At 43.8% G+C, this 24155-nt stretch overlaps 1 protein-coding gene across 24 annotated transcripts in view; it reads right to left on the bottom strand.

Moving 5' to 3' along the window:
* DNAH14 (dynein axonemal heavy chain 14) overlaps window positions 1-24155 on the bottom strand; it is a 459746-nt gene that overhangs the window by 273272 nt on the left and 162319 nt on the right. For all 24 annotated transcript variants that reach the window (XR_005596106.1, XM_039529958.1, XM_039529963.1 and 21 more), the window contains 3 exons: window positions 21026-21130; window positions 20805-20923; window positions 4574-4648 (listed from right to left, as the gene is read on the bottom strand). Coding sequence is in view for 23 of the 24 variants with exons in the window: in XM_039529958.1 (XP_039385892.1) it covers window positions 4574-4648; window positions 20805-20923; window positions 21026-21130 (299 nt within the window). In the remaining variant the exon portion in view is untranslated. The remainder of the gene's footprint in view (window positions 1-4573; window positions 4649-20804; window positions 20924-21025; window positions 21131-24155) is intronic.

Raw genomic sequence — 24155 nt, 5'->3', positions numbered from 1 at the left:
GATTTGGCATCATCATCTGCAGTATCTAAGGAGGCTTGGAGAGAAGTTCCAGCTAATAATTAACACGTCACAAAGATGGTCTGAAAGTGCTGTAATTCATGAAGTCATACTTCCCATGCTCACCTGACAGCTTATGATCCAAAATGGGAGGAATATGAATGAGTAATCCTTTTGTCTAAAAAGGTCTAACTTCTTCTGATTCTTATCATACGAAGTTAAAGTAGTATGGGCTGGACGATTGGACTATAAGGTGGATAGAAAACTGGCTAGATCGTCGGGCTCAACGGGTAGTGATCAACGGCTCCATGTCTAGTTGGCAGCCGGTTTCTAGTGGAGTGCCCCAAGAGTCAGTCCTGGGGCTGGTTTTGTTCAATATCTTCATTAATGATCTGGAGGATGGCGTGGACTGCACTCTCAGCAAGTTTGCAGATGACACTAAACTTGGAGGAGTAGTAGATATGCTGGAGGGTAGGGATAGGATACAGAGGGACCTAGACAAATTAGAGGACTGGGCCAAAAGAAACCTGATGAGGTTCAACAAGGACAAGTGCAGAGTCCTGCATTTAGGACGGAAGAATCCCATTTACTGTTACAGACTAGGGACCGAATGGAAGCAATTCTGCAGAAAAGGACCTAGGGGTTACAGTGGACAAGAAGCTGGATATGAGTCAACAGTGTGCCCTTGTTGCCAAGAAGGCTAATGGTATTTTGGGCTGTATAAGTAGGGGCATTGCCAACAGATTGAGGGATGTGATCATTCCCCTCTATTCGACATTGGTGAGGCCTCATCTGGAGTACTGTGTCAAGTTTTGGGCCCCACACTATAAGAAGGATGTAGAAAAATTGGAAAGGGTCCAGCAGAGGGCAACAAAAATGATTAGGGGTCTGGAGCACATGACTTATGAGGAGAGGCTGAGGGAACTGGGATTGTTTAGTCTGCAGAAGAGAAGAATGAGGGGGGATGTGATAGCTGCTTTCAACTACCTGAAAGGGGGTTCCAAAAAGGATGGATCTAGACTGCTCTCAGCGGTACTCGATGACAGAACAAGGAGTAATGGTCTCAAGTTGCAGTGGGGGAGGTTTAGGTTGGATATTAGGAAAAACTTTTTCACTCAGAGTGGTGGAACACTGGAATGGGTTACCCAGGGAGGTGGTGGAATCTCCTTCCTTAGAGGTTTTTAAAGTTTGACAAAGCCCTGGCTGGGATGATTTAGTTGGGAACTGGTCCTGCTTTGAGCTGGGGGTTGGACTGGATGACTTCCTGAGGTCCCTTCCAACCCTGATATTCTATGAAGTAGACCTGGTAGCTGTTTATCCCTCTCATTTACAGTATCCTCTACAAGAGAATTAAGTCTGTAGGAGTTGGGGGAGAACAAAAATTGAGTCCCTGGGAGGAACATGATATTTCTTATCTGCTGGTTTTCAAGTTGGTGAGATAGGGTGGCAGGAGTTTGCCACACAGTCTTTGCTGCACTTAGGGATGCTTCCCAGCTAGTGCAACTCAGGTGAATGTTGCCAACTACAGAATGTCCAGGAGCTTCTGTTGTGAGTCTTTAGCTTCTGCAAGAGGTATCTGAAGGCTGTCAACCAACCTCTCCAGAAGATCCTGGAACTGACAAAAATTGTTGGCCATCAATGATGATGGAGGCATGACTGCCTTGTCTGGAAATGAGGATGAAATAGGAGTTTGAGGGGTGGCCTCTATGACACTGCACTTCATATACTTCATAGTAATATTATGATACAATTATGACTTAGTTATGATGTATTTTATGCAAGATAAGTCATGTGAGATGTTACTGAAAATGTTATGATTTGCCGAATATGGTTATCCTATTTGTACGCATGTATTATTTTTGTATCTGGAGTTATGAATATTGACTATGTATCTGTATTCCAAATGTAGTTACACCTGGGAAACGCCCACTAGATTAGATGTTTTCAGTCTAGGTAGTGGGTGGGGAAGTGCCTATTCAGGACAATGAGCCATTAGGAAAAAACAATAGGCCTTAGGAGACGCTTATCTTGCACCTGGGGAGCCTTCCTGAGAACACTGCAGACAGCCTTTGAGTAATGGCTGCTATGACTCTACAAAGACATGTGATGTGACTACATGTCTCTAGATTACATTTTAGGATGTCAATGTTTTTCCACAGACTGGTATGGGAACCAGACTTGGGAACAAAGGGATCCAACCATATGCAAAAGCTATATAAAGGAGGGAGTGACATCATCTGGTGTTCTTCACTCGCCACCCAAGAAGACTCCTGGAAACACCTGAGGAACAAACAGTGAACTGGAGGAAGTGCTGGACCCAGGCTAAAGGGATTTTTAGCCTGTGAATGAAACACCTGGGGATTCCAAGCTGCAAAGCAGGTGCAGATTGCCTCTTAAGAATCTGCAGCCTGCTTGTATCATTCCTTAGGGTGGGAATCTGCTATTCATAATATACTAAATAGACTGGATAAGTTTAGTTTGCATTTTTTGTTTATTTGATAGGTATTCTGCTTTGATCGGTTTGCTATCACTTATAATCACTTAAAGTCCATCTTTTGTAGTTAATAAACTTGTTTTTGCTTTATCTAAACTAGTGTGTGGGAATCATAACTCAAGGCAAAGGGCTGTTGCATATTCCTCTCCAGATTGAGGGAGGGGGTGAATTTTATAAACTTATGCTGTATAGTTGTCTGTGCAGTGCAGGACAGTATAATTTTGGGTTTATACTCCAGAGCAGGTGTATGCCTGAGGAGCTGGGAGTAGAGCTTTCCCATGCAGGTACTGGTCAGAGAGCTGCTTGTAACTGCAGCTGGGTGTGTTCCTACCTGTATGTATGCTGGTGAAAGTGCAGGCTGGAGGATTTTGTAGCTTGTCACAGCAGTAGTGTGAGGGGGGCCCCAGGCTGGTGGGTCAGGGGGCTCAGTGGTACCCCAGTTCCAGGTGGCACTCAGGGGGAACCCATCACAGCCTCCTTTTCCTCTCTACTCTCCTGTTCTTCAAAGGTCTTCTCATGAAGGGGGTTTGATGGGGAGACTGTATAACCCTAGCCTTTTGGTGTAATGGAGGTGGAATTTGGCAAACTGCTACCAATATGCTGCCCAAGGATCCTAGTATGATCACTGGGGGGGTGGCCATACGGAAGAGAGGGTGGCACCCAGAAGTGATTCTACTGTTCCTGTTGTGGACAAGGAGCCGGTCAAAGTATAGCTTTCTATCCTGATATGCACTGATAATATGAGACTGACTGAACATCTCCTTCATCCTCCTCAATATCCTCCAAAGCAGGGGGGCCCTGTACAAAAAGGCAGATAATCTTGTAATACTGGGAAGCAATGGTAATCTGGAGACTGGGGTCTTGGTACCAACAGTTGTTGGTACCTATTTAACAGTGGGGACTCCAGTTCATCTAAATCTGATAGGTCCCTGGAGTAGTGGTATTCCTGCAGTATGGAGTGGATCAGTACTAATGCAGCAATTGAGGTGGATGGTACTGTTGATCTGGAGCAGGTAGGTGCTCGGGCTTCAGGTGTCTGGTGCTTTAATTTTGTCAGAGGAAGAAGGCATTGATAGTAAGTCTGATGTATACGGTGCCATTTTACAGACGTATATGTCCTGGGCATCCTGTCTTTCATGGTACATGGGCCGGCTGGAGTCATATTTCTCTGAAACACTCCAGGATCTTCTGGCTCTGCTGGTACTGGAGGAAGAGTTCATTGTTTCCATGGTACCAAGTTGAGAGGTCAAGGCCTCCAACACTGTAAATTTGGTGGGAGATCAGGGCCTTTTGGGAGCTGGATCCTTGTGATGAGAGACCAAGTTTCTCCTCTTTGGAGCTTTCCCTGAATCCTCTAAAGTCTTCCGCCTCTTAAGGGAGATCTTGGTTGAGCTCAAATGGGTGTTATGTCTGTCCAGAGACAGATACTCATGGAGGGGCATGCTACCAAAGGCTCCTGAGAATAAAGTTTATATAAGGACAAAAGGATAATTCAGAATCAAACCAAAACAGAATAACGCTTAAAGTGTACATGAAGTGGAAAGAGATGGGGTCTGTTGGATTGAAAATTACACACAAACCATCTGCACGATTGTTTTTTTAAGAAGTGTTAGTATAATTTTGTTTGCTGTTTAATACATGATTAGACAATTAAGAACTATCCCCATCTTCAACTGGAATTGCACATAAAATATGCTCCAAGAGCAGTGAAATCATGCTCTGCTGTTTTGAAAGGACTAGTCTGGTTATCTCAAATGATTTCTGAGCACTCCTGCATGCCAATGCTACCAAACATAAGCCTGAAATTCTGCACATTGTCAGTTTTCATTTAGTTCTAGATAAGAGCGTTTATGGTATGCACTTGCTTGGTTTTTTTTAAATAATTGTAAGTCCTTTGTTCAAGTGTAAGCTCGTTGGGGACAGAGACTATTTATCTCCTACTGTGTGTTTATACAGCACCTAGGCCAATGGGATCCTGACCATGATTAAAGCCTCTGGATACTACCACAAATACAAATAAATATGTAACCCACAAATGACGGTAACAGAGAATTTTTTATTCAGTGGGAAATATATACTTACTTTTTTACCATATCAAACATGCTGCTCTCTATATTACCTAGCCACTGCTCAACAGGGCCTCTAATACGAATAATCCTGTAATGTAGAATTTGAAAAGTCAGCACTTATTGAAAACAACTGAACATTTTAATTTCATATTCTTACAACTTTATTTGAATTGTAGGCATTAAGAGTTCTACTGCACCTCTTATTTCTCAATTCTACACACTTGGACTTAATCCAGAGTGTGAGAAAACATTTCCTCTCCTTTGGAATCACTGTCTTTCTCCAGGGGCTACAGATTCTGCAGCTCATTCATGTGCGTAACTCCCAAAGAAATCAGTGGAAATTTTGTCTCCATGGAGATTGTAGGCTTATATAATGCATGAAGGATCACATCCAGAAAAGAATGGTTACTTACCTTAAAGTAACTCTAGTTCTTTGCAACTTGTAGTTCATATCTATTCCACTCTTGGTGCGCATGCACCCCACCTCACACACACAAGATTGGATTATTTTGGCCAGTGGTATCCAGTGGACCACGTCTGCACCCCACAAGTTGGTTAATGCAACATTTATTGAATGACAAAGTGTTATAAACCATGAATTTATGGCATGTTTTGACTTTTTTGACACTTCTTTCAAAACAGTGGCTTCAGACAAGTCCATTTGGAAGGGTCAGTTTTTGTTTCCACAGGCTGGCAGATGGGTACACAGACCATTCCCCCCCAAGAGAGCTCTGGCCATTGGTGTTTGCAAGAGAACCTCATATACCATACTGCAGTTCAAGGATCCAGGATGATGCTCTACCATGTACTGGAGAGTAAAGGTCAGCTGACAGCCACAGGCTGCCCAGGAATAGGATCTCAGCTTCAGGTGGCAAGTCAGTGACCCACATCCAAGGATCTTCAGATGGATAGGGTAAGCTAGGGTGTGCTAACAAATTTTATATAGCAAAACTTAAAGGGCAGAAGGGCAAATCTCCAGTAAATTCAGCCCTGGGTCACACTACCAAGAAACATGGGACTCAAACACAAGGATGAGTCTGAGGAAAGTGACAGTCAAGCAATGGCTGGATCTGAACCTCTCTGCTGGGTCATGTACATTCTACAGAAGACCATGGACCTGACAATACAGGATTGGAAACACAATGGGAGTGGCTGTAAGGGTGGCTCATGGAATCATGGCAGGAGTAGCACCAGCAATATACAAGCCAAAGGGACAGGATACACAGCTCCAGTTTGGGTTAGCAGAGGTAGCTGACTCTCTGGCTTCCCTCATGGCTGAAAGGCTATGGACTATGTCTGGAGCAAGTAATCTCACATCAGAAGTCATGTGCCCTCCAGAACCTTTAAATCCCCCCTCCCCCTCAAGAGTTATGCATTATCTCTAGGCCTCATGTTCAATTGGTTTGGTTGGAGATGCTTGCAAGACAAGTTGGTGGGGGTGGGGGGTCATAAGCCAGCACACATCAACAGGGCACAAAAATGTGAATCAGAGGCAGCTGGGATAATTTTGTGACTTGGAGTGGGGGCACATAGGGATAGCTGATTAAATGGTCCTGAGCTCTTTAGGGAGGACGGAGAGCATCTGTCAGATATTGGGACCATCATTTGGCTCGGTGACTTTAGGGATTGGGTCATTCAGGAGAAAGATACCGGGCATGCTGCATGTCCAGTGACCAGTGTCCAGTGCAAGTAAAAGCTAAAGGGGCAAGCTCCCAAAGGTCAATGAGGTTCGGGATTGCACAGCTGAATGATACACGTTGCACTCGTGGGGGGACGGAAGTGAGAGAAGTCTTTACTGATTGAGGTTCCGCCAACCCAGCCTTATGGCCTCTGTCACTCCACCCCTCATTACATGGTGGGGAGATGGTTCACAACTGAACTGAGTCTGTGGGGTAGCCCAGGGAAAGTCTACCTTGACTTGTATGGCTCGTGGTAGAAGCCTTGTAACCTGCACTGGAACCAATTAAATGTTTGGTATGTGAGAGCTATGGCGGGCAATGTAGTGTCCCTCCCCAAGGTTTAATTAATAATGTTGCAGCAAATCATTTTAAACCCATCTCACATGTCTGTCGATCATTAGCCTGCTTGTCCTGGTCAAAGTGTTCTGAAGGCTGGGAAGGTGCAGAGCTGCTGGTGTGATTTGACTCAGAAAGTGCCAGCTCCATAGCTGAATGGCCTCTTGCTTCCCCTGGTCTGTTGATATAACGCATAGCTGTGGTATAGTATGTCAGAACTTGGATTGTGCATCCCTAGAGTAGTGCTAGGAATGCCTGGCATGCCAAGTGAATGGCTCCAAGCACTAGAATAATTAGGTGGAGACAAGCTTCCAGAGGGGAACATAGGACCTGGATTTAAAGGTGATCTAGCTGAACTCCCCATCCCTGAATGGAGGGGTCTGGCACTAGAGACTTGAAAAGCAGAGGTGCAGAGAAGGGTACCCCACTGCACACTTTTCCCCACCAGTTTAACTAGGAGAGAACTTCTGGGACCATTATGCCCATTGGCTATCTTCCTCATATATACACTGATTTCAAACACTCTTGTATACAGTGTAGGTGAAGTCTGGATAACTGCATCACATAGGGCATGAGGCCATATGTCCCAAGAGTCTAAGTTGGTTACCATTTGGGATCTGGATCCGCCTGTTAGGTGAGGTATGGGCTGATCTGGATCCTTTGTCTCCTTAGATAACTTGTCATGACAGCGAAGCCCTTAGTGAACACCCTCAGTACCATGGAAAGATGAGAGGGCAGGACCCTGTACTGTAGTGAGATACTCCTACTAAGAATCTGAGGTATTTCCTGTGGGACAGATGAATAGATATGTGGAAGTAGAAGTCTTGCAGGTTGAGAACCACAAATCAGCCTTGAGGATCTAATGAGGAAATTAAGGAGGTCAGAATCATCATCCTGAAGTTGAAATGAGAGATTAATTTATTGTAATTCAAAGTCCAGAATGGAACACCAATTTCTCTCCTTTCTTCTTTGGGATAAGAAAATAATGTGAATAAAACCCAATGCCCCTGAACTGTAAGGGCACTTCTTCCACAGCTCCCAGCTGTAGAAAGATTCTATTTCTTGAGATGGGGAGGGTGGGGGGAAGCATTAGGAAGGAAGTGGAATTGGATAGAATACCCCTTTATTTAAAATTTTCAGGGTCCACTGGTACACCATGATCCAAGTTCAGGTTTCATGTAATTGGTGATGGATAAAACAGAGTAAAAGGAAGAGGATCCTCGGAAGTATTCATCAGATTCTCAATACTGGTGTCAAACCTGCTGGCTGGAGGAAAAGGCAGAATGTGCAGTAGAAGAGGAAGAGCCAGAGGGTTGTCGGTGGAACCTCTACTTCTTTCTTGATGGCTCCAAGGTCCTTTGAGACTAATAATAATAGTAAGAAGAGGAACACTGCAGGAAGGAGGTCTGTGGTCTTACTTGTTTTCTCCTTGGGACTGGAACACACAAGCCATGAGAACACAGAGTTGTCCTACAGCCCTTTAAGAAATGGAGATCCTCACCCATATTTTAATTAAAAAGTTAAAGGGAAGGTGGTTCTTTGATGCTTGGACCTCTCTGATTGGAGCCAGGAAGGTCTTCCCATCATGGCCACTGACGTAGCCATAGCATGCATCACTGAGTTGGACACACTGTGTGTAGCTTGTAAGGAAGTATAGGTTATCATCTCTTCTTCAGACATGCTGGGTCTTTAGTTCCTGTTAGTGTTTTTGTATCAGTTTTTCCCAATTCAAATAATTTTTATTTGGACAGAAGAAATTGACATTTAGCTACACATATCTGGAGGCTGGCAGATGAATACACTCTGTGGGTGAATAGGTCCAATATCTTTGGGTCTCTCTCCCTAAGCATACATTTGGGAGGCCCCTACTGCTTCAACCTATCTTGGATGGCAGCTACCAGAAGCAACTGTGGTACTGGGTTGGAATAAAAGTACTCAGATCCCATGGGAGGCACTTGGTACCTCCTGTCAGCTCACCTGGATGTGATTAGAATGGAATCTGGAGGGTGCCACAGATCTTTCACAGGTTACAACAGTTCCTCATTTAGGGGACTGCTGAGCCTGCCAGGCATGGAAAGGTGCAAAGTGTACAGGAGTTTGTGAAGTTTGTCCTGAACCACTTGCAGAGATATATCCAGAGTGTCTGCCATGAACTTGATTAGACTCTGGTGGAACACCTTTAAATTGTTGAATGAATAAATCCAGGGATTTACTGTCTTGTCAGTAGAGGATGAGATCGCATTGGTGACACTAGAGACAAGCTGGTGTTCCCCTTGCAAATTTTATTACTCACTACTTTTTTCCTTCTGCCTTTCCAGGATCTGAGTCTGCACTACCTGACCTGGTTGTGTTGCTTTATAATGACTATTTGAGAAGCGAGATCTAACCCTAGAGGAGGCCAATGATATAGGTTTGTATAAATATGGCTGCACCTCCCAAGACATCAGCCACAGCCAAGACTGATACCAAAATGGGTACTAAGGTGGAAGACACACAGAGGGCTCACTTACAGATCCTTCCCCAGACTCTCTTCCTAATTTACACTGAACTAATCAATGAGGGGAAAGGAGGGTGTGCAAGAAAGGAATCCCTATGATACCTCAAATGGAATGAAGAAAAAGGAGTACACTTCTTCCAAGTGAGGGGCTGTCCTGTTAGGAGTACTCTGGCTCTGCTGTGCCCTGCCTAAATGGGTAGGAAGTGAAGTCAGTGCCAGATATAAATCCTTCACCTGCCATACCTTGGAAGATGGTGTATTACCTATCACCAACCTCAGGCTCTTAGGGAGAGAAACTCTGATACCACTGCCACAGATAAACCACTTGGTTCCACCACTCTAGGTTCTGATGCGCTGGGCACTGGGGAACAGTTTCAAGGTTGCCTGTATAGAAGCACAGGATACTGAATGTTGGGTAATGAGACGTCAAGTGCTGAAGGATCAGTACTGAAAGATACATGGTACTCTGGTTTAATGGATACATCTGGTGCTCTCTGGACTTTTCTCAGGCCATTAGATGCCCTTCGGCCACTGAGCTGTGAATTACAAGTCTTGTGCCTAGACTCAATACACACTGGAGAGGGTGATCTCAGGTCAATTCTGGACTGGTGCTCGTTCCCACCCATAAGAGGTCATCAAAGCCATAATGGAAGAGGACTGGGTCTCTTGGTCAATGTGCCCTGGGAACACAGGGTAGACTCTCAGCTCACAGGCCACTTGTAGAGCAAGAATGATTGTAGGACTGAGGTCTAGCTGCATCTTTCCTTTGGTGTCAGAAGAGGATTGCATAGCGCACTCAAGGAGGGACAATTTCAGGAGAGCATCTGTAGCTTTTTTAATCCACTTGGAGAAGAAGCAATGTATGGTACATTGTTCAAAAATATGTCCCTCTCCAACAGATACTGCTGGCCAATCCAATCTTGCACACATGCGGTATATGTGCACCAAGAGTGAAATCCATGTGAACAATCACTTGGGAAAAAAAATCTTTAGGTTTTATGTACATTTCTGAATCCAATGAAACACATTCATTTTCCAATGAAAGATAACTTACCAATTATTGACATTTATATGGCAGATCTTCTCCTTTCACTCATAGTCTATTTCCCCATAGCAGTAGTCACTCCCTAAATATCTTGGGCCAAGGATCTGACCTCTCTTCATTACATGTGCATCTATCTAAGTTATAATTTATTTATTTTGTGACAAATCAGTAGATTGTAGCTTAATAATAATAATAATCTTAATATCTGTTGTTTTTAATGTTCCAATATAGCTCTAACATATTGTTTGAAAATCCTTAACAGCCATAATCCAATTTTCAGGCTGTGTAATGCAATTTTGCTGCTCCCTTCCATACTGTGCACCTTTTTATATTGTTAACCAGTACACTGTGTTCTTTTTTTTAAGCCCCTGCTCGGTCATTAACATTCTCAATAATTTGTCCAATTTTGTTATCTGGCTTCATTATCACTTTTTTCTTTAAGATTCAAAAATGGAAGTAGCAATGTATGCATTTCATAAATGATTAATACCATATTTATACTTTATAGCTCCATAAACAACATGCTAAACATGTTAAATATATAATACAAGTGGAAAAGAGAATTAGTGTGTATCTCTATTTTGGGTAAGTACAATTAGAGAAATAACTAAGAAAGCCTTCAAAACTGAAAATATAATATCTAGCACTTACAAAGACTAAAGGGATTATTATCCCTATTTTATAGACACCTAATAGAAAAAAATGATCTGTTGTAAGTAATACTAGAGATTCAGATAAAATATTAATTAGATTCTTTTAAAAACTTCTCACAGTCAAAGATACTTTACATTTATGAAAAAAAATATTTTACCCACTGATTTCAGACTTTCTTTAGCTGACTGTTGAACTAATTTTTAAAGTAGCAAAGGGTGACATCTGTATACCACACTACAATACAAAATAATGGTAACTAAAACTAGGTATACATAATTTTTCTTGAATATGTCATTATTTAGGGCCCAACACTATAAATACTCACATACATATGTAAATTTACTTGCATGTACAATCCTACTGAAGTCAATGGGACTACTCACCAAAATAAAGTTACACACATACGAAGGTTTGCAGAGTTGGGGCCTTAGTTTGTAGATTATTTAGCTTTAAAATTTTGAGTAAGCAATCATGCTTTTTACAACAGTTGTGTCTTAACTACACATTCACCAAAGAATGAGGAATTTATTACCCCATAACTTTCTTTCTGCTAGCAATATCTCCCACAGATTGTACGAGCTATTCCCCCTCCTCTTTGCAGTTCCACAGGCAGTTCAGTGTTGTAGCACAGCCCATACTGGCCACACCCTCTTCTCTTGCTTGCTGACAAAAGATCATTCTAAATCTATGTAGAAACTCCCAGAATATGATTATTGAATTTTTTGTTACTATCAACCAGTAAACTATGTATGGTAGACTAGCTGGCCCGCAAACAGTACATAAGAACATAAGAATGGCCATACTGAGTCAGACCAATGGTCCATCTAGCCCAGAATCAGGTCTTCAACAGTGGCTGGTGTCAGATGCTTCAGAAAGAGCAAATTTATCAAGTGATCTATTCCGTGTCATCCAGACCATCTTGGCTAATAACCATTGATGGACCTATCCACATATATATATAAATTAAAACTGAAGTGGCGCTAGAACTTTTTTAGGGCTAACTTCAACCACTCTAAGCTTCACAAGCTTGATGCTCTGGCTCCTTTCCATGGAGTTCAATGTGCCATGCATTATTCTGTGTCTGTGATATGCTCTGCACCCGATTAGGCTGGTATCTGTTGTGAGTACCTGTGAGTCTGTACGGCATACGGAAAGACCCTTACAGACATTTTCTAGGATTGTCCACCATCTGAGGGAGTCCAGAACCTGGTTTGGGACCAGCACCTGATACTGCATGCATTCCGGTAAGTTATTTCAAACCTTGAAAAGAAACTTCTAGAGAACCTGATATGGGATCTTCCCCAGGAGGTGGTTCCTATACACAAAACCAGAGACACTGAGATATGGATGGCCTTGTGTTCCTTACAAACACAGGTATAAGCTTTTGGATTTTCTCAAACCTGTCCAATAAAGGCCAGACTACAGCCACAGAAGTGTCTATATCCACTTCTAGGTGATCTATCTTTGTGAAAGGAATCGGATATTTCCTTTCATGTTTATCACAAAACAGCATGCTTGAAGTGTCCAACTTGTGCTGCTGTGTACTCGTTCTTTGGTTGGAGCACTGATAGAAATGTCCTCCAGGAAAGGATACAGATGAAAGCCTGGGACCAAAGTTGGGCTATGACCACCACCAGCATCTTGATAGAGACTCTGGGTGCTGACAAAAACAAGGATAGCAGTATTTTGTACTGGTAGTCAGCTGTGCCATACACAAATTTTAATACACAGCAGTGACATGTACATGCGGTTACACATCTGCTAGGTCCATTGAGACAAGGAAATCCCTTTTTTACAGGGATTCTACCACTGAGGCTAACTTTGCATCCACAATTTCATTTTCTTCATTTGTAGAGCAGTTTGAGGTCCAGGATGACTAACTCACACTATACATTTCTGGATAATACAGAATATGGAATATAGCCACAAGAACCTTTCTTACGAGGGTAGCAATTCTATTGCTCTTCTGTGCAGAAGGCTACAGATTTCATTCAGTACTAGCTTGCATTTGATAACAGTGCTTGAGATAGGCGACTGGATGAATGAGTGATGCAGTGGGGCCCTTAGTTCAAGGGAGTAACCAAAACTTACTACTGCTTTCATCTACTTGTCAGTGATGGACAGACACCATCCATTAGAGAAGTGGGACACTCTGCCTCCTAGATTCAGATGTGGTCAGAGGCACAGACTCATAGGTGAGTCCTTAGAGGTGTTGCTACCACCTCTGGTTTTGCCACTTGATCCATGGCTAAAGGATTTTCCCCTGACATACCTGCTATCTTTCCTTTGGTATTTTTATGAAAAGGATGGATGAAAGGAACATTTCTGCACTTGTCATCGCTTCTTGAGGCACCGCATGGGAAAGGAAGGGATTGCTGCAGTTTGCATGCACTGTATACCACTGTCTTATTAAATTTATCTCCAAATAGTGGAGATCTTGTGACTCTGGATGAGCACAACACTTGTTTCGTGTGCATCTCTGCCATCCAAAGATATAGTCAATGTGGTGCCCAGCTGCTGAGCTGATAATATGAGCCTGGCTGAGAATCATATTGCATTTAATGAGACACATGTGCCACGAAGTCTTTGCTAGAATACTTTCTTTAAGTTAGACCTGAAGTCAGGTTGGTCCTTATTATCCAGGGTTGGTCATTCAGCCAGAATACTGTGGTTCTTGCAAAACAGGTAGTGGTCAGGGAACTCTGAAGGCAGCCAAGAAAGTCACAAAATACCTTCTTTGACTTCCATCTTGCTATCAAGGAATCCCTTTCTGATAGGATTATGCTATCTTTAGCTAAAGATGTCACCTACAGGATCAAATGTGTTGGCATTTTTTGGCTCTTGTATCTTATGGTATCTAAGTGAACGCCTGCTAATGCACTTACTCTTGTTAGGGTATTCTACTGATCCCTGATCACATCCTCATAGGAAGGGTGCAGCAGGATTGGCATCTTGGTCACTGATTTGGCTGATGGGTATTTGCCCTTGACCACCTTATTGGGTATCTGTTCTAGGTGGATCTGAACAGCAGATGCAGACTTTCTGTGATTAGTATTAAATCTGTCAGGGTGGAAAGTCCTTTGATGTATTTTTCCATTCCTGCTCAGAAACTTGAACTGGAGAGCTCATCTTCCTCAGTAAAGAAGAAAGACCCTGAATCAGATATACGTTTTTTATATTTTTTCCTTTCTCTTTTTGTTTTCTGGCTCTTTTTGCCTGTTTTTGAGAAGTTGCTGCCCAGCTGTGGCCAGCCCAGTGTTTCTTGTGGCTCTTTTCATCATGAGTCTTGAGTGCCCTAGATATGTTTCTCTGTGTCCTCACCCTTAGGGTCACAGTTCCTCTTCCTGTAGGATGGGGTCGCAGATTTTTGTTTGGAAGAAGGGGAGCTGTGTTGGAGCCTTCCTTCTTTCCCCAATGAGATGAAACTCATTTCAGTATTTGGGGGGAAATGGTGTGTGGCCCAGATTAGTCACAGGGCTTACCCTCTGAGCTGGTCAAATGGTCTCCTCCTTGTCCTTAGGCTCTCTACCCAAGAAGTTCAGGAGATCCTGACTGGGCTTGAGTCACGAGTCCTCTAGGGAAGGAGTGTCCCAACATGCCAACCCAATGCTAAGCTCCATACCCTGGCAGCATGAGAATCAGCTGGCTGTAAACAGGCAGGGCATAATTTGCCTTGAGATGAGCCTGTAAACACTTCTTCATATATGGGCCACTGCTTTGATTTAGTCCAGTATTTTCAGGAAAACTCAGCCATGGTGCAGTAGTCCCAGTAGGGAGACACTGCAGTGGCAGATCTGGGTGGCTATAAACCACCATGGTGCTAAATACCCAATCTAAGAGGAAGGAGGAAGAAAAAGTAAAGGTTGCTCACTAATGACTAAAGATATATATTAAAGTAAAACTGGTAAAGGAGATGTTTGGGAGCACTGTAAACTGTCACTAATTGCAGAAATTCTAGCAGCAAGCCAAAGAACAGGGCATGGTCAGCACACTCTGTGATAGGTCACTGAACCACCTCTAGAAAGCAGAGAGGAGGAGGAAATGGTTTCTAACCTTAACTGGTGTTCTTACAGATCTGTTGCACATGTCCATTCCATTGTAAGTGTTGTTGTGCTCCAGTGCACAGCTGTAGGATAGTTTTTCCCTTACTAGTACCCACTGGGGTGGCATGAGAGCCCTCTGCTGCTGCACACAGGCATAAAGGGCCAAGTCTCCTCTGACCCTCCTCAGTTCCTTTCTACCGGAAATACTCCAATAGAGAGGGGAAGGAGGACAGATTATGGAATGGACATGTGCAACCCATCTCTAAGAACAACAGTTACGGAAAGATTAGTAACCATTTCTTCTTCTACACATGATAGCACATGTCCATTCCATTGTAGGTGACTCACAAGCAATCTCAACTGGAGGTGGTTTGGGAGTTTCTTTGAACAGGGATTGGAGGACCACTCATCCAAATTCAGCATAGTGTCTACATAGCTGAGAGATAATGTAATGAGAGGTAAATGTGTGACAATCACCAAGTTGCCACTTTGCAAATGTCCAATATGGGCATATTAGCCAGAAAAGCCCAGAGGTTGCTTGGGACCTAGTCATATGACCCTACGCTCTATGCGGTGGCTTGATGTTAGCCTAATCATAACAAAGGCAAATACAATTGGATATCCATGATGAAATCTTTTGTGTGGAAACAGGACTGCCCTTGATTCTGTCTGCAAATGCAATGAACAATTGAGGTTTAGTCCTTTCAGATAAAATGCTACAGTTCTTCTAACATCCTGAGCATCTCCAGCACCTTATTGCTCTGGCTTTGGGAAGAAGGTCAGTAAGAAAATTTCTTGGTTAGTATGAAAAGTAGAAGCCTCTTTTATAAGAAAACTTGGTCGAGGATGAAGATAGATTTTGTCCACGCAGAAACTTGTATATGGAGGATCTGATACTAGCGCCCTCAATTTCCACCCTCTCTGCACAGCACCACCTTCATCAAAAGGTACAACATAAAGTAAGTTGCTAGAGGCTCAGAGAAGGGACCTGTCAGCTTTGTTAAGACTAGATTTAGGGTCCATGGTGGAATAGTGTTCTGTGCCTGATGAAATAGTCTGTCTAAACCCTTTAAAAATCTTACGGTCATTGGATTGGAAAAGAGAGTGTGGTTATCCACAGCTAGGTGAAATGCTGATATAGTCGCTTAATGTACTCTGATTGAGATAATCATCAATCTCTGATGTTTAAGGGACAGAAGAGAGCCAGCACATGCTGAATAGAAGCAAGAAAGGGGAAAACCTCTTTCAGTCTGGACCAGAGGGAAATCCTCTTCCAGTTAGCCAGGTAAGTAGTTCTAGTTGTTTTTGTTCTATTTAGCAGCATGTCCTGAACTTCTCTAAAACAGAACTCCTCCACTGATGTTAACTACAAAGCCTTCAGGCTTCTCAGGCAAAGAGCCTGTAGACTGGAGTGGAGGAGGCAACAATGACTCTAGAAAAAAATCAAGTCTGTATGTAGTGAGACTGACAGTGGCAGACTGATTAATAGGTCTAACTCAGTGGTGGGCAACCTGCAGCCCGTGGGCCGCACATGACCCATCAGGATAATCTGCTGGCAGGCCACCAGACAGTTTGTTTACATTTGCATGGCCGCCTGCAGCTCCCAGTGGCCACGGTTCACCATTCCTGGCCAATGGGTGCTGCGGGAAGCGGCACAGGCTGCAGGGACATGCTGGCTGCTGCTTCCTGCAGTTCCCTTTGTCCAGGAATGGCGAACAGATGGGCCACGTGCAGCCACGGGTTGCCTACCACTGGTCTAACTAGTTTGAAAACCAGTGCTGATGGGGCCATGCAGGACCAATCAGTATAAGACAGGCTTTATCCTGCTTGACCTTTCATAGAACTACAGGCAGAAGAGGGTTAGAGGAAATTATACAGCAGACCCTCTGACCAAAGCAGTAGAAAAGCATCCATTAATGAACCTCGACTGTGGCCCACTTGGGAGCAAAACTGACATTTCCTGTGGTCTTTTGTTACAAATAGATCCAGTCGGGGTGTTCCTCAGTGCTGGAAAATAGACCTTGCTATGTCTGGGTGAAGGGACCACTTATGGTGACTGAGAAATAACCTGCTCAGCATATTCTGAGCACTTGGGCTACTTTCAGAACCACAGAGTTGGCAATGCAGAAGTCCCAGAGCAGGATTGCTTCCTGATAAAGTAGTGAGGACTGTCCTCTCCATTTGTTTACATAAAACATGTCTGGCATATTGTTGGTCAGCACCAATACACCCCTTCCCCTGATGTGAACAAGCTAACTGGGTTGTTCACATGTTGTTTACATGGAGACTGAGATCTTGAGTAGATCAGAGACTTTGCATCTGTGGGGGTACCAGTTGATCCCAACCCAGGTTTGAGGCATCCATGACTAAGGAAAGACATTGTTAGGGAGGGACAAAGGGAACACCTTTGCAGATATTGGTTGGGTATGTTCACCAATTAAGGGAGGGATGATTTGTTCACCCAGAGGGGGGGATGATTTGTTTGTGTTAATCACTAAACCAAATGTATCGAAGATGGATTGGATTTTGCTTATGCTGGACAACACCTGCAACCTGGATTTACCTCTTACCAGCCATCCATCCAGGTAAGGGAAAATGTGGACCCCTGCTCTCTGGAGGAATGCTGCTACTGTGACCATACACTTTGTAAATACATGCGGGGCAGCTGACAGACCAAAGAGGAACACTGTGAACTGATAAGGGCATCAGCTGACAGTGAATCTCAGAAATTTTCTATGCCTTTGATGAACTGCCACATGAAAGCAAATATCCTTTAAGTCAAGAGCACCATACCAGTCCCCTGGCTCCTGGGAAGAAATAATGGAAGCTAGAGTGATGATCCAGAATTTCTTCTTTTTTAGGCACTTGTTTAACTCCTTTATATCTAAAATAGGCCGGAGATCCCCTTTTGCCTTCAGTATCAGGATAGATCTCTTCTATAGCTCTTACAAGGAAAAGCAATTGCATTTCTTGCAGTAACACTGCCTCATGACAGACGTCCCTGAAGGAGGACAGGAAGGGTAGGTGGGAGGGAGCAGAAATAAAATGGAGTGTATATCCCATTTCCACCATGCTTAGAACCCACCTATCTGTTGTGATGTGGCCCCAATCACAGTGGAGGTAGAACACACAGTTTGCAAAAACTTGGGAAGAAAAAGATGGCACTCTTAGAACTGATACATTGCTCTCAACCCGTCCATCAAAATTAGCTTGTGGAGGATGCTGCCTGCCTTGATGAACCAGACTGTTTGTTGAACCCCTGGAAGGCAGCCAGAAGACTGTAACCAAGACAAGCATTTCATTGTGATGGCAGAGGCCATGCCCCAAACTGCAAAATTTGCTGCACCTAGACCCACATGCAGAGCCATTCTGGCAACCAACTTACCCTCCTCAATTAATATCTGGAACTCTTGTTTCATATCATCTGGGAGCTTGTCTTTGAACTCTGAATCTATATCCCACAGGGTGAAATCGTAGCACCCCAGTAAAGTTTGCTGGTTTGCAATAGGAAGCTATAACCTACATGTGGAATAAAGCTTTCTCCCAAATAAGTCCTGCTTCTTGGCCATCTTATTTTTAGGGGGTTGATGTCCCATGACCATGTCTCTCTCTCATTGGCTGCTAACACTATAAGTGAGCTCAGAGGGACATGATTACAGAGGTGCTTGAACCCCTGAGAGGGGACATAGTAACTTCTCTCCAGTCTTTTTTTGCAGTCAGTGGCAGGGAAGCTGGGGCCTGCCAAATAACTTTGGTAGGCCTTAAAATAGCATCATTAATAGGAAGAGCTATTCTAGCTTGGGCTGGAGATACCAAGAAGTCCATCAACGTGTGGGATTTTTCCTGGACTCCTTGACAGTAGATGTCCAAGACCACAGCCATCCTCAACAACTCTTGATGTGTCTTAAAATCAACAGGAGGCAGAGAAATAGGTTCTGCCACAGTTACCATAGAGAAAGAGGATGCCTGCAGTCTTGGAAGCTTGTCCACTTCCCACTCCTCTTGTGGATGTTAATGAGAGAGGTCCTGTGTCCACTAGGTCAGGCTCAGTGCCAAAACTAGGGTGTTTGCAGCATCAATGCTCCTGACAGCCACTAGATGGAGCCAGCTGAGGTAGATGTGGGGAAGCTCTTGATTAGGGGGAAAACCCCCATGAGTTCTAAAATGCCCCAGGGTCCTTTCAGTAAGTAAGGGTTGATACTGAGAATGAAACCAGGGTGGGCAAGTAGCATATTCTTGATGGTGGGACTAGCTAGGCTAGGACACATAGGATTTCACTTCAGAGTCTGATGAAGAAGAAGCCTCTTGTTGCTACCATGGTGGGGCTGTACTGAACAGTACCAGTGAGGAAGATTCAGACTCCGAAGAAAGGGGAGCCAGGGAGATCTGTGCCTTTCCCTTAGGCAGCATTGTCTTAATCAAAACCCTGATGGCTAATTCAGCTAGACCTGCCCAGTGTGGTGGTGAAACCACTTACGCTGGTAGCTTGGGCACCAGTGCCAGGTGAGACTCCTGAACTGCTAGTGATGGTGGCACTGAGAGGTTCAAAAGCTCTCTCATAGCCTCAAATGCCTCAGAAGGTGGTGGCATGAGGTGATCCCAATGATTGTGCTTCAGAAGCTGGTCAGAACAGCCCTGTACTGGACCCTGGTGTCAACAACCAACCTTGCTTAGAGGTTTGCTCTGGGGAATGCATGCTTTGAGCACCCTCTTGAGTCTTTAGTTGATTTTGACCTCTTCGCTTCCTTCAATGATCCTTGTACCAAGTACAATTTACAGTACCTCTTTGTTACTAGCAACAACAATCTGCCTGTTGGTACCAGTAATGCAGAATATGCACTACTGACTAAAGCAGAGGTGCTCCATACCCAAACCAAGGTAGATGGTGCTATGTCCTCCATCTAAACTGATTTCAGCAGCAGATTTTTCAATCTGGCTGCCCTGTCTTTTTTGGAGCAGGCTTTAATCCCTTACAAATACTACATTTGTTATTCACGTGAGCCTACCCTAAGCACTTAAGGCAGCAGGGCTGAGGGTCACTGTTAGGCACTGCCTTACCTCAAGAGTGGCAGGGCTTGAAACCCATGGCATATCTCCGGTACCAGAGGCAGTACCCAGACTGGGTGCTGGATCCACACAAACAACAACAATTTGTATTAAGTACAGTAACTACATAGAACTAGAATGAGTTTGACTAACAACAATGATTTGACTAACATCTTGCAGATGCAAGGAAAGAGAGCTCCAAAAATTGTTACAAACAGTAAGAAGGAACTGAGGGAGGTCAGATGGCTTGGTTCTTTATGCCTGTGCACTTGCTGGTGTGCATGCTGCCTCAACGGCTATCGCTAAGGGAAAAACTCTTTGACAACTGTGCACTGGAGCTCACAAACATCTACAGTGGAATAGACATGTGCAATCACTTGAAGAAGAACATCCCATATGTCTTAGAAGTGTGAGAAATGCTGGGCTGCAGAATGCATTTGTTCTAATGCAAAATGTTTACCAGCTGTTATGCGACAAATCTGACCAGCTTCTAGATTTGTAAGGCACTGTGCATGTTACAAACAGAAATGCTGAGACAGCGTATTCTCTCGAGTTAGTATTTATACTAGTCTCCGCACGCAAATTCAACTCTGAAATAGGTGTAGTTCCCACTGCAATCAGTGGAAACTGTATGTGCTGACTCGAGGGCTGAAATGGGTCCTTAAGGTTTTATAATACAGTGCGAGAAGAGCTCCACATCACAAGATTTAAAGTCATTCAAAATATTCAAAACTGATCCATCATTAGATGGTATCTGCATGTTTATGATGAGGCAGAAGGAAGCTTTGAAGCTGCTGGTTACAAGTTTCAGAGACCTCACACCAACACTATCTGTACACCAAAGAATCCATACAAAGTTACATTGTAAAGAGCTGTCGGAAAATCAGCAGAAATTTCTTAAATTTCCATTGTATTAATTATCATGCAATGTATGTATACCATACTTTGGCACTAAGAGAGTCTCTTCTTCAGCAGAACCGATCATCACCACCACCGGAGACTTCTGGTCATGTCTGCGTATATATAACTTCCTGATATTCGCAAAACATTTCACAAGATGAGGCTATGGTACAGACATAAAAGAAAATTACAGAATAAAATATGAACAGTCTGTCATTACATGTAACAAGAAGAATGTTCCTAGCATGCAGTATTGAAATGTTACCTGCACAGCCTCAGGATTTTTGCTTTCAGCTAAAATGTCAAGAAGTTCAGCATTGCTGAGAAAGTAAAACCTTGGGAAAATCATTCGTTTAATTTCAAGATAGTCCTGTTCCAAAATAAATACAGTAATTAAAAAATAACATTAAAGATACATTGAAACTATAATACAGAAATATGATCCCAAGCTCCTCATCCTCACTTTCACGGCTCTGCATTACAGCCATGTACATCCCTCTTAACTTCACCCTTTTCCTTCACACCTACTCCTCTCTCTTTATTCATTACCTTTTCCGATGGTTGGTTTTCTGCTCTTTTTTATGCTATCCACTATAGTTGGATCAGCCTCCTTTCAAGTCAGCTAAGTACCCTTCCTCACCTCTCTTACCGTTAAACCTCTCCTGAAAGTCCACTTTTGCATTAATCTAATCAATCCAATACTGTTCCCGCTTCTTCCTGTGACTGAATTCTTGTCCTGTGGTTTGCTTTTGTCTGTGTTAAAGTAGAAACTCTTTGTGGCAGTGATGTGTGATCTTACTTATTTTGTAGTGCACTATGCATATTTATAATCATTCTGTTTATCAGGCTTACTCTGGTTGAAGCCCGCAGGGCACAAAGACCATTTACAACTCCACAGGATAACACTCCGCTCTCTCTAAATTTATATATATAAAAAAAAAACACATCTTCAGTCCACCACTGCAAATATATTCTAGCCCACTGATTGGTCAATAGGCAGCTGATACAAACAATGCAATGTCAGTGCAATACATGCCTAAATGCTCACTTCAATGAGCCACTCGCTGCCATATCCTATATTAGTTGCATGCAACAAAGTTGCTTTGCTGGCAGCCTCTTTTAGAGGAAATTATTGCAGTCAAATTGCTGTACATAAATCCTATCAATAATCAAATGTTAAATTACACTAACTGTTTGACAAGGATTTATACTAATGATGACTAGTATGATAGGAAGGCAAGGCAGCTCAATGTCTACTTTGCTTGTATTCTCTCAAAAAATAATAAGTGAACGGATGACTAGCGAAGTCACCGTAGTCAATATAGGGGAAGGGATAATGCAGAATGGGATAAGAAAAGAACACATCAGAGATCTTCTGACCAAATTGAATGAATTCTAATCAGTGGGGGCGGTTGCTATTCACCCAAGGGTACTGAAGGAATTAGATGAAGAAATCTCAGAGCCATTGGCATTATATTTACAAAGTCATGGATGACAGGAAAGGTCCCGGAAGACTGGAGAAGGGCTAACAGTGTCCATATTTAAAGAGGGGGAAGAAGGAAGAACCGGGAAACTACAGACCAGCCAGCCTGACTTTGATACCTCAGAAGCTATAAGAGCTATGTATAAAACATTCAATTGGCGAATACCTGGAGGATGATGGGGTAATCACTAGCAGCCAGTATGGATTTACCAAGAACAAATCATGTCAAACCAGCTTGATCTCCTTCTTTGACAAGGTAACTGACTTGGTGGATAGAGGGAATGCGGTGGTCATAATATACCTGGATTTCAGCAAGGCTTTTGACACAATCCCATGTGACATTCTGATAAGTAAACTGGAGAAATGTGGGCTCGGCAAAACTACCATTATATTGATACATAGCTGGTTACACAACTGCAAAGAGTAACTATTAAAGAAATTATCTCAGATTGGAGGGAGGTCTCAAGTGGGGTTCCACAAGGATCCGTTCTGGGTCTGGTGTTGTTTAACATCTTTATTAATGACCTGGATGTAGGTATAGAAAGCATAGTTATCAAGTTTGCAGATGACACAAAGCGGGGCGGAGGGTGCCAATACTTCAGAGAATAAAGCTAAAATTCAGATCTTGATAAATGAGAGAACTGGGCTATAGACAACAAAATGAAATTCAACAAAGACAAATGTAATGTGCTACACTTAGGCCTTGTCTACACTACAGGACTATTTCGAATCTACTTAAGTCGAATTTGTGGATTCGACCTTAATAAGTCGAATTTGTGTATCCATACTAAATACACAAATTCGAACTTCTGAGTCCACATTCACGGGGCCAGCTTCGACTTTGGAAGCGGTGCACTGTGGGAAGCTATCCCACAGTTCCCGCACTCCCCGCTGCCCATTGGAATTGTGGGATTTCCCTCCAATGCATGCTGGGGGGAAAAATGTGTCGAGGGTGGTTTTGGGTAACTGTCGTCATTGAACTGTCAATCACGCCCTCCCTCTCTTCCTTGAAAGCGCCGTCGGGAAATCTGTTCGCGCCCTTGTCTGGTCGGTTACAGCGCGGACGCCACAGCACTGCGAGCATGGAGCCCGCTGCGATCATCGCTGCACTTATGGCCGTTGTCAACTCCTCGCACCTTATCGTCCACCTCTTCCACAGTCAGCTGCTGAGAAACCGGGCGAGGAGGCTCCGCAGCGCGTGAGGAGAGTGGCACAGACCTCTCAGAAACCAGGGTACGCCGGGCAGTGGAGATCATGGTGGCAATGGGTCACGTTCATGGTGTGGAACGGCGATTCTGGGCCCGGGAAACAAGCACAGACTGGTGGGACCGCATAGTGCTGCAGGTCTGGGATGACACAGAGTGGCTGCGAAACTTCAGGATGTGTAAGGGCACTTTCCTTGAACTCTGTGACTTGCTGGCCCCTGCCCTGAAGCGCCAGGACACAAGGATGCGAGCAGCCCTCAGTGTGCAGAAGCGAGTGGCCATAGCCCTCTGGAAACTAGCCATGCCAGACAGCTACCGGTCAGTAGCGAACCACTTTGGCGTGGGCAAATCTACCGTGGGGATTGCTGTCATTCAAGTAGCCCACGCAATCGTTGAGCAACTGCTCTCAAAGGTAGTGACTCTCGGAAATGTCCAGGTCATCATAGATGGCTTCGCCGCGATGGGATTCCCAAACTGCGGTGGGGCTATAGATGGGACTCACATCCCTATCCTGGCACCAGCCCACCAGGCCAGCGAGTACATTAACCGAAAGGGCTACTTTTCAATGGTGCTGCAAGCTGTGGTGGACCATAGGGGACGTTTTACCAACATCAACGTCGGGTGGGCGGGCAAGGTTCATGACGCGCGTGTGTTCAGGAACTCTGGTCTATTTAGACGCCTCCAGGCAGGTACTTTCTTCCCGGACC

This window comes from Mauremys reevesii, linkage group 3 (genome assembly GCF_016161935.1).
Source record: "Mauremys reevesii isolate NIE-2019 linkage group 3, ASM1616193v1, whole genome shotgun sequence".
Taxonomy (NCBI): domain Eukaryota; kingdom Metazoa; phylum Chordata; order Testudines; family Geoemydidae; genus Mauremys; species Mauremys reevesii.
The sequence above is the reverse complement of the archived record's forward strand: the minus strand, read 5'-3'. Positions and strand labels throughout refer to the sequence as shown.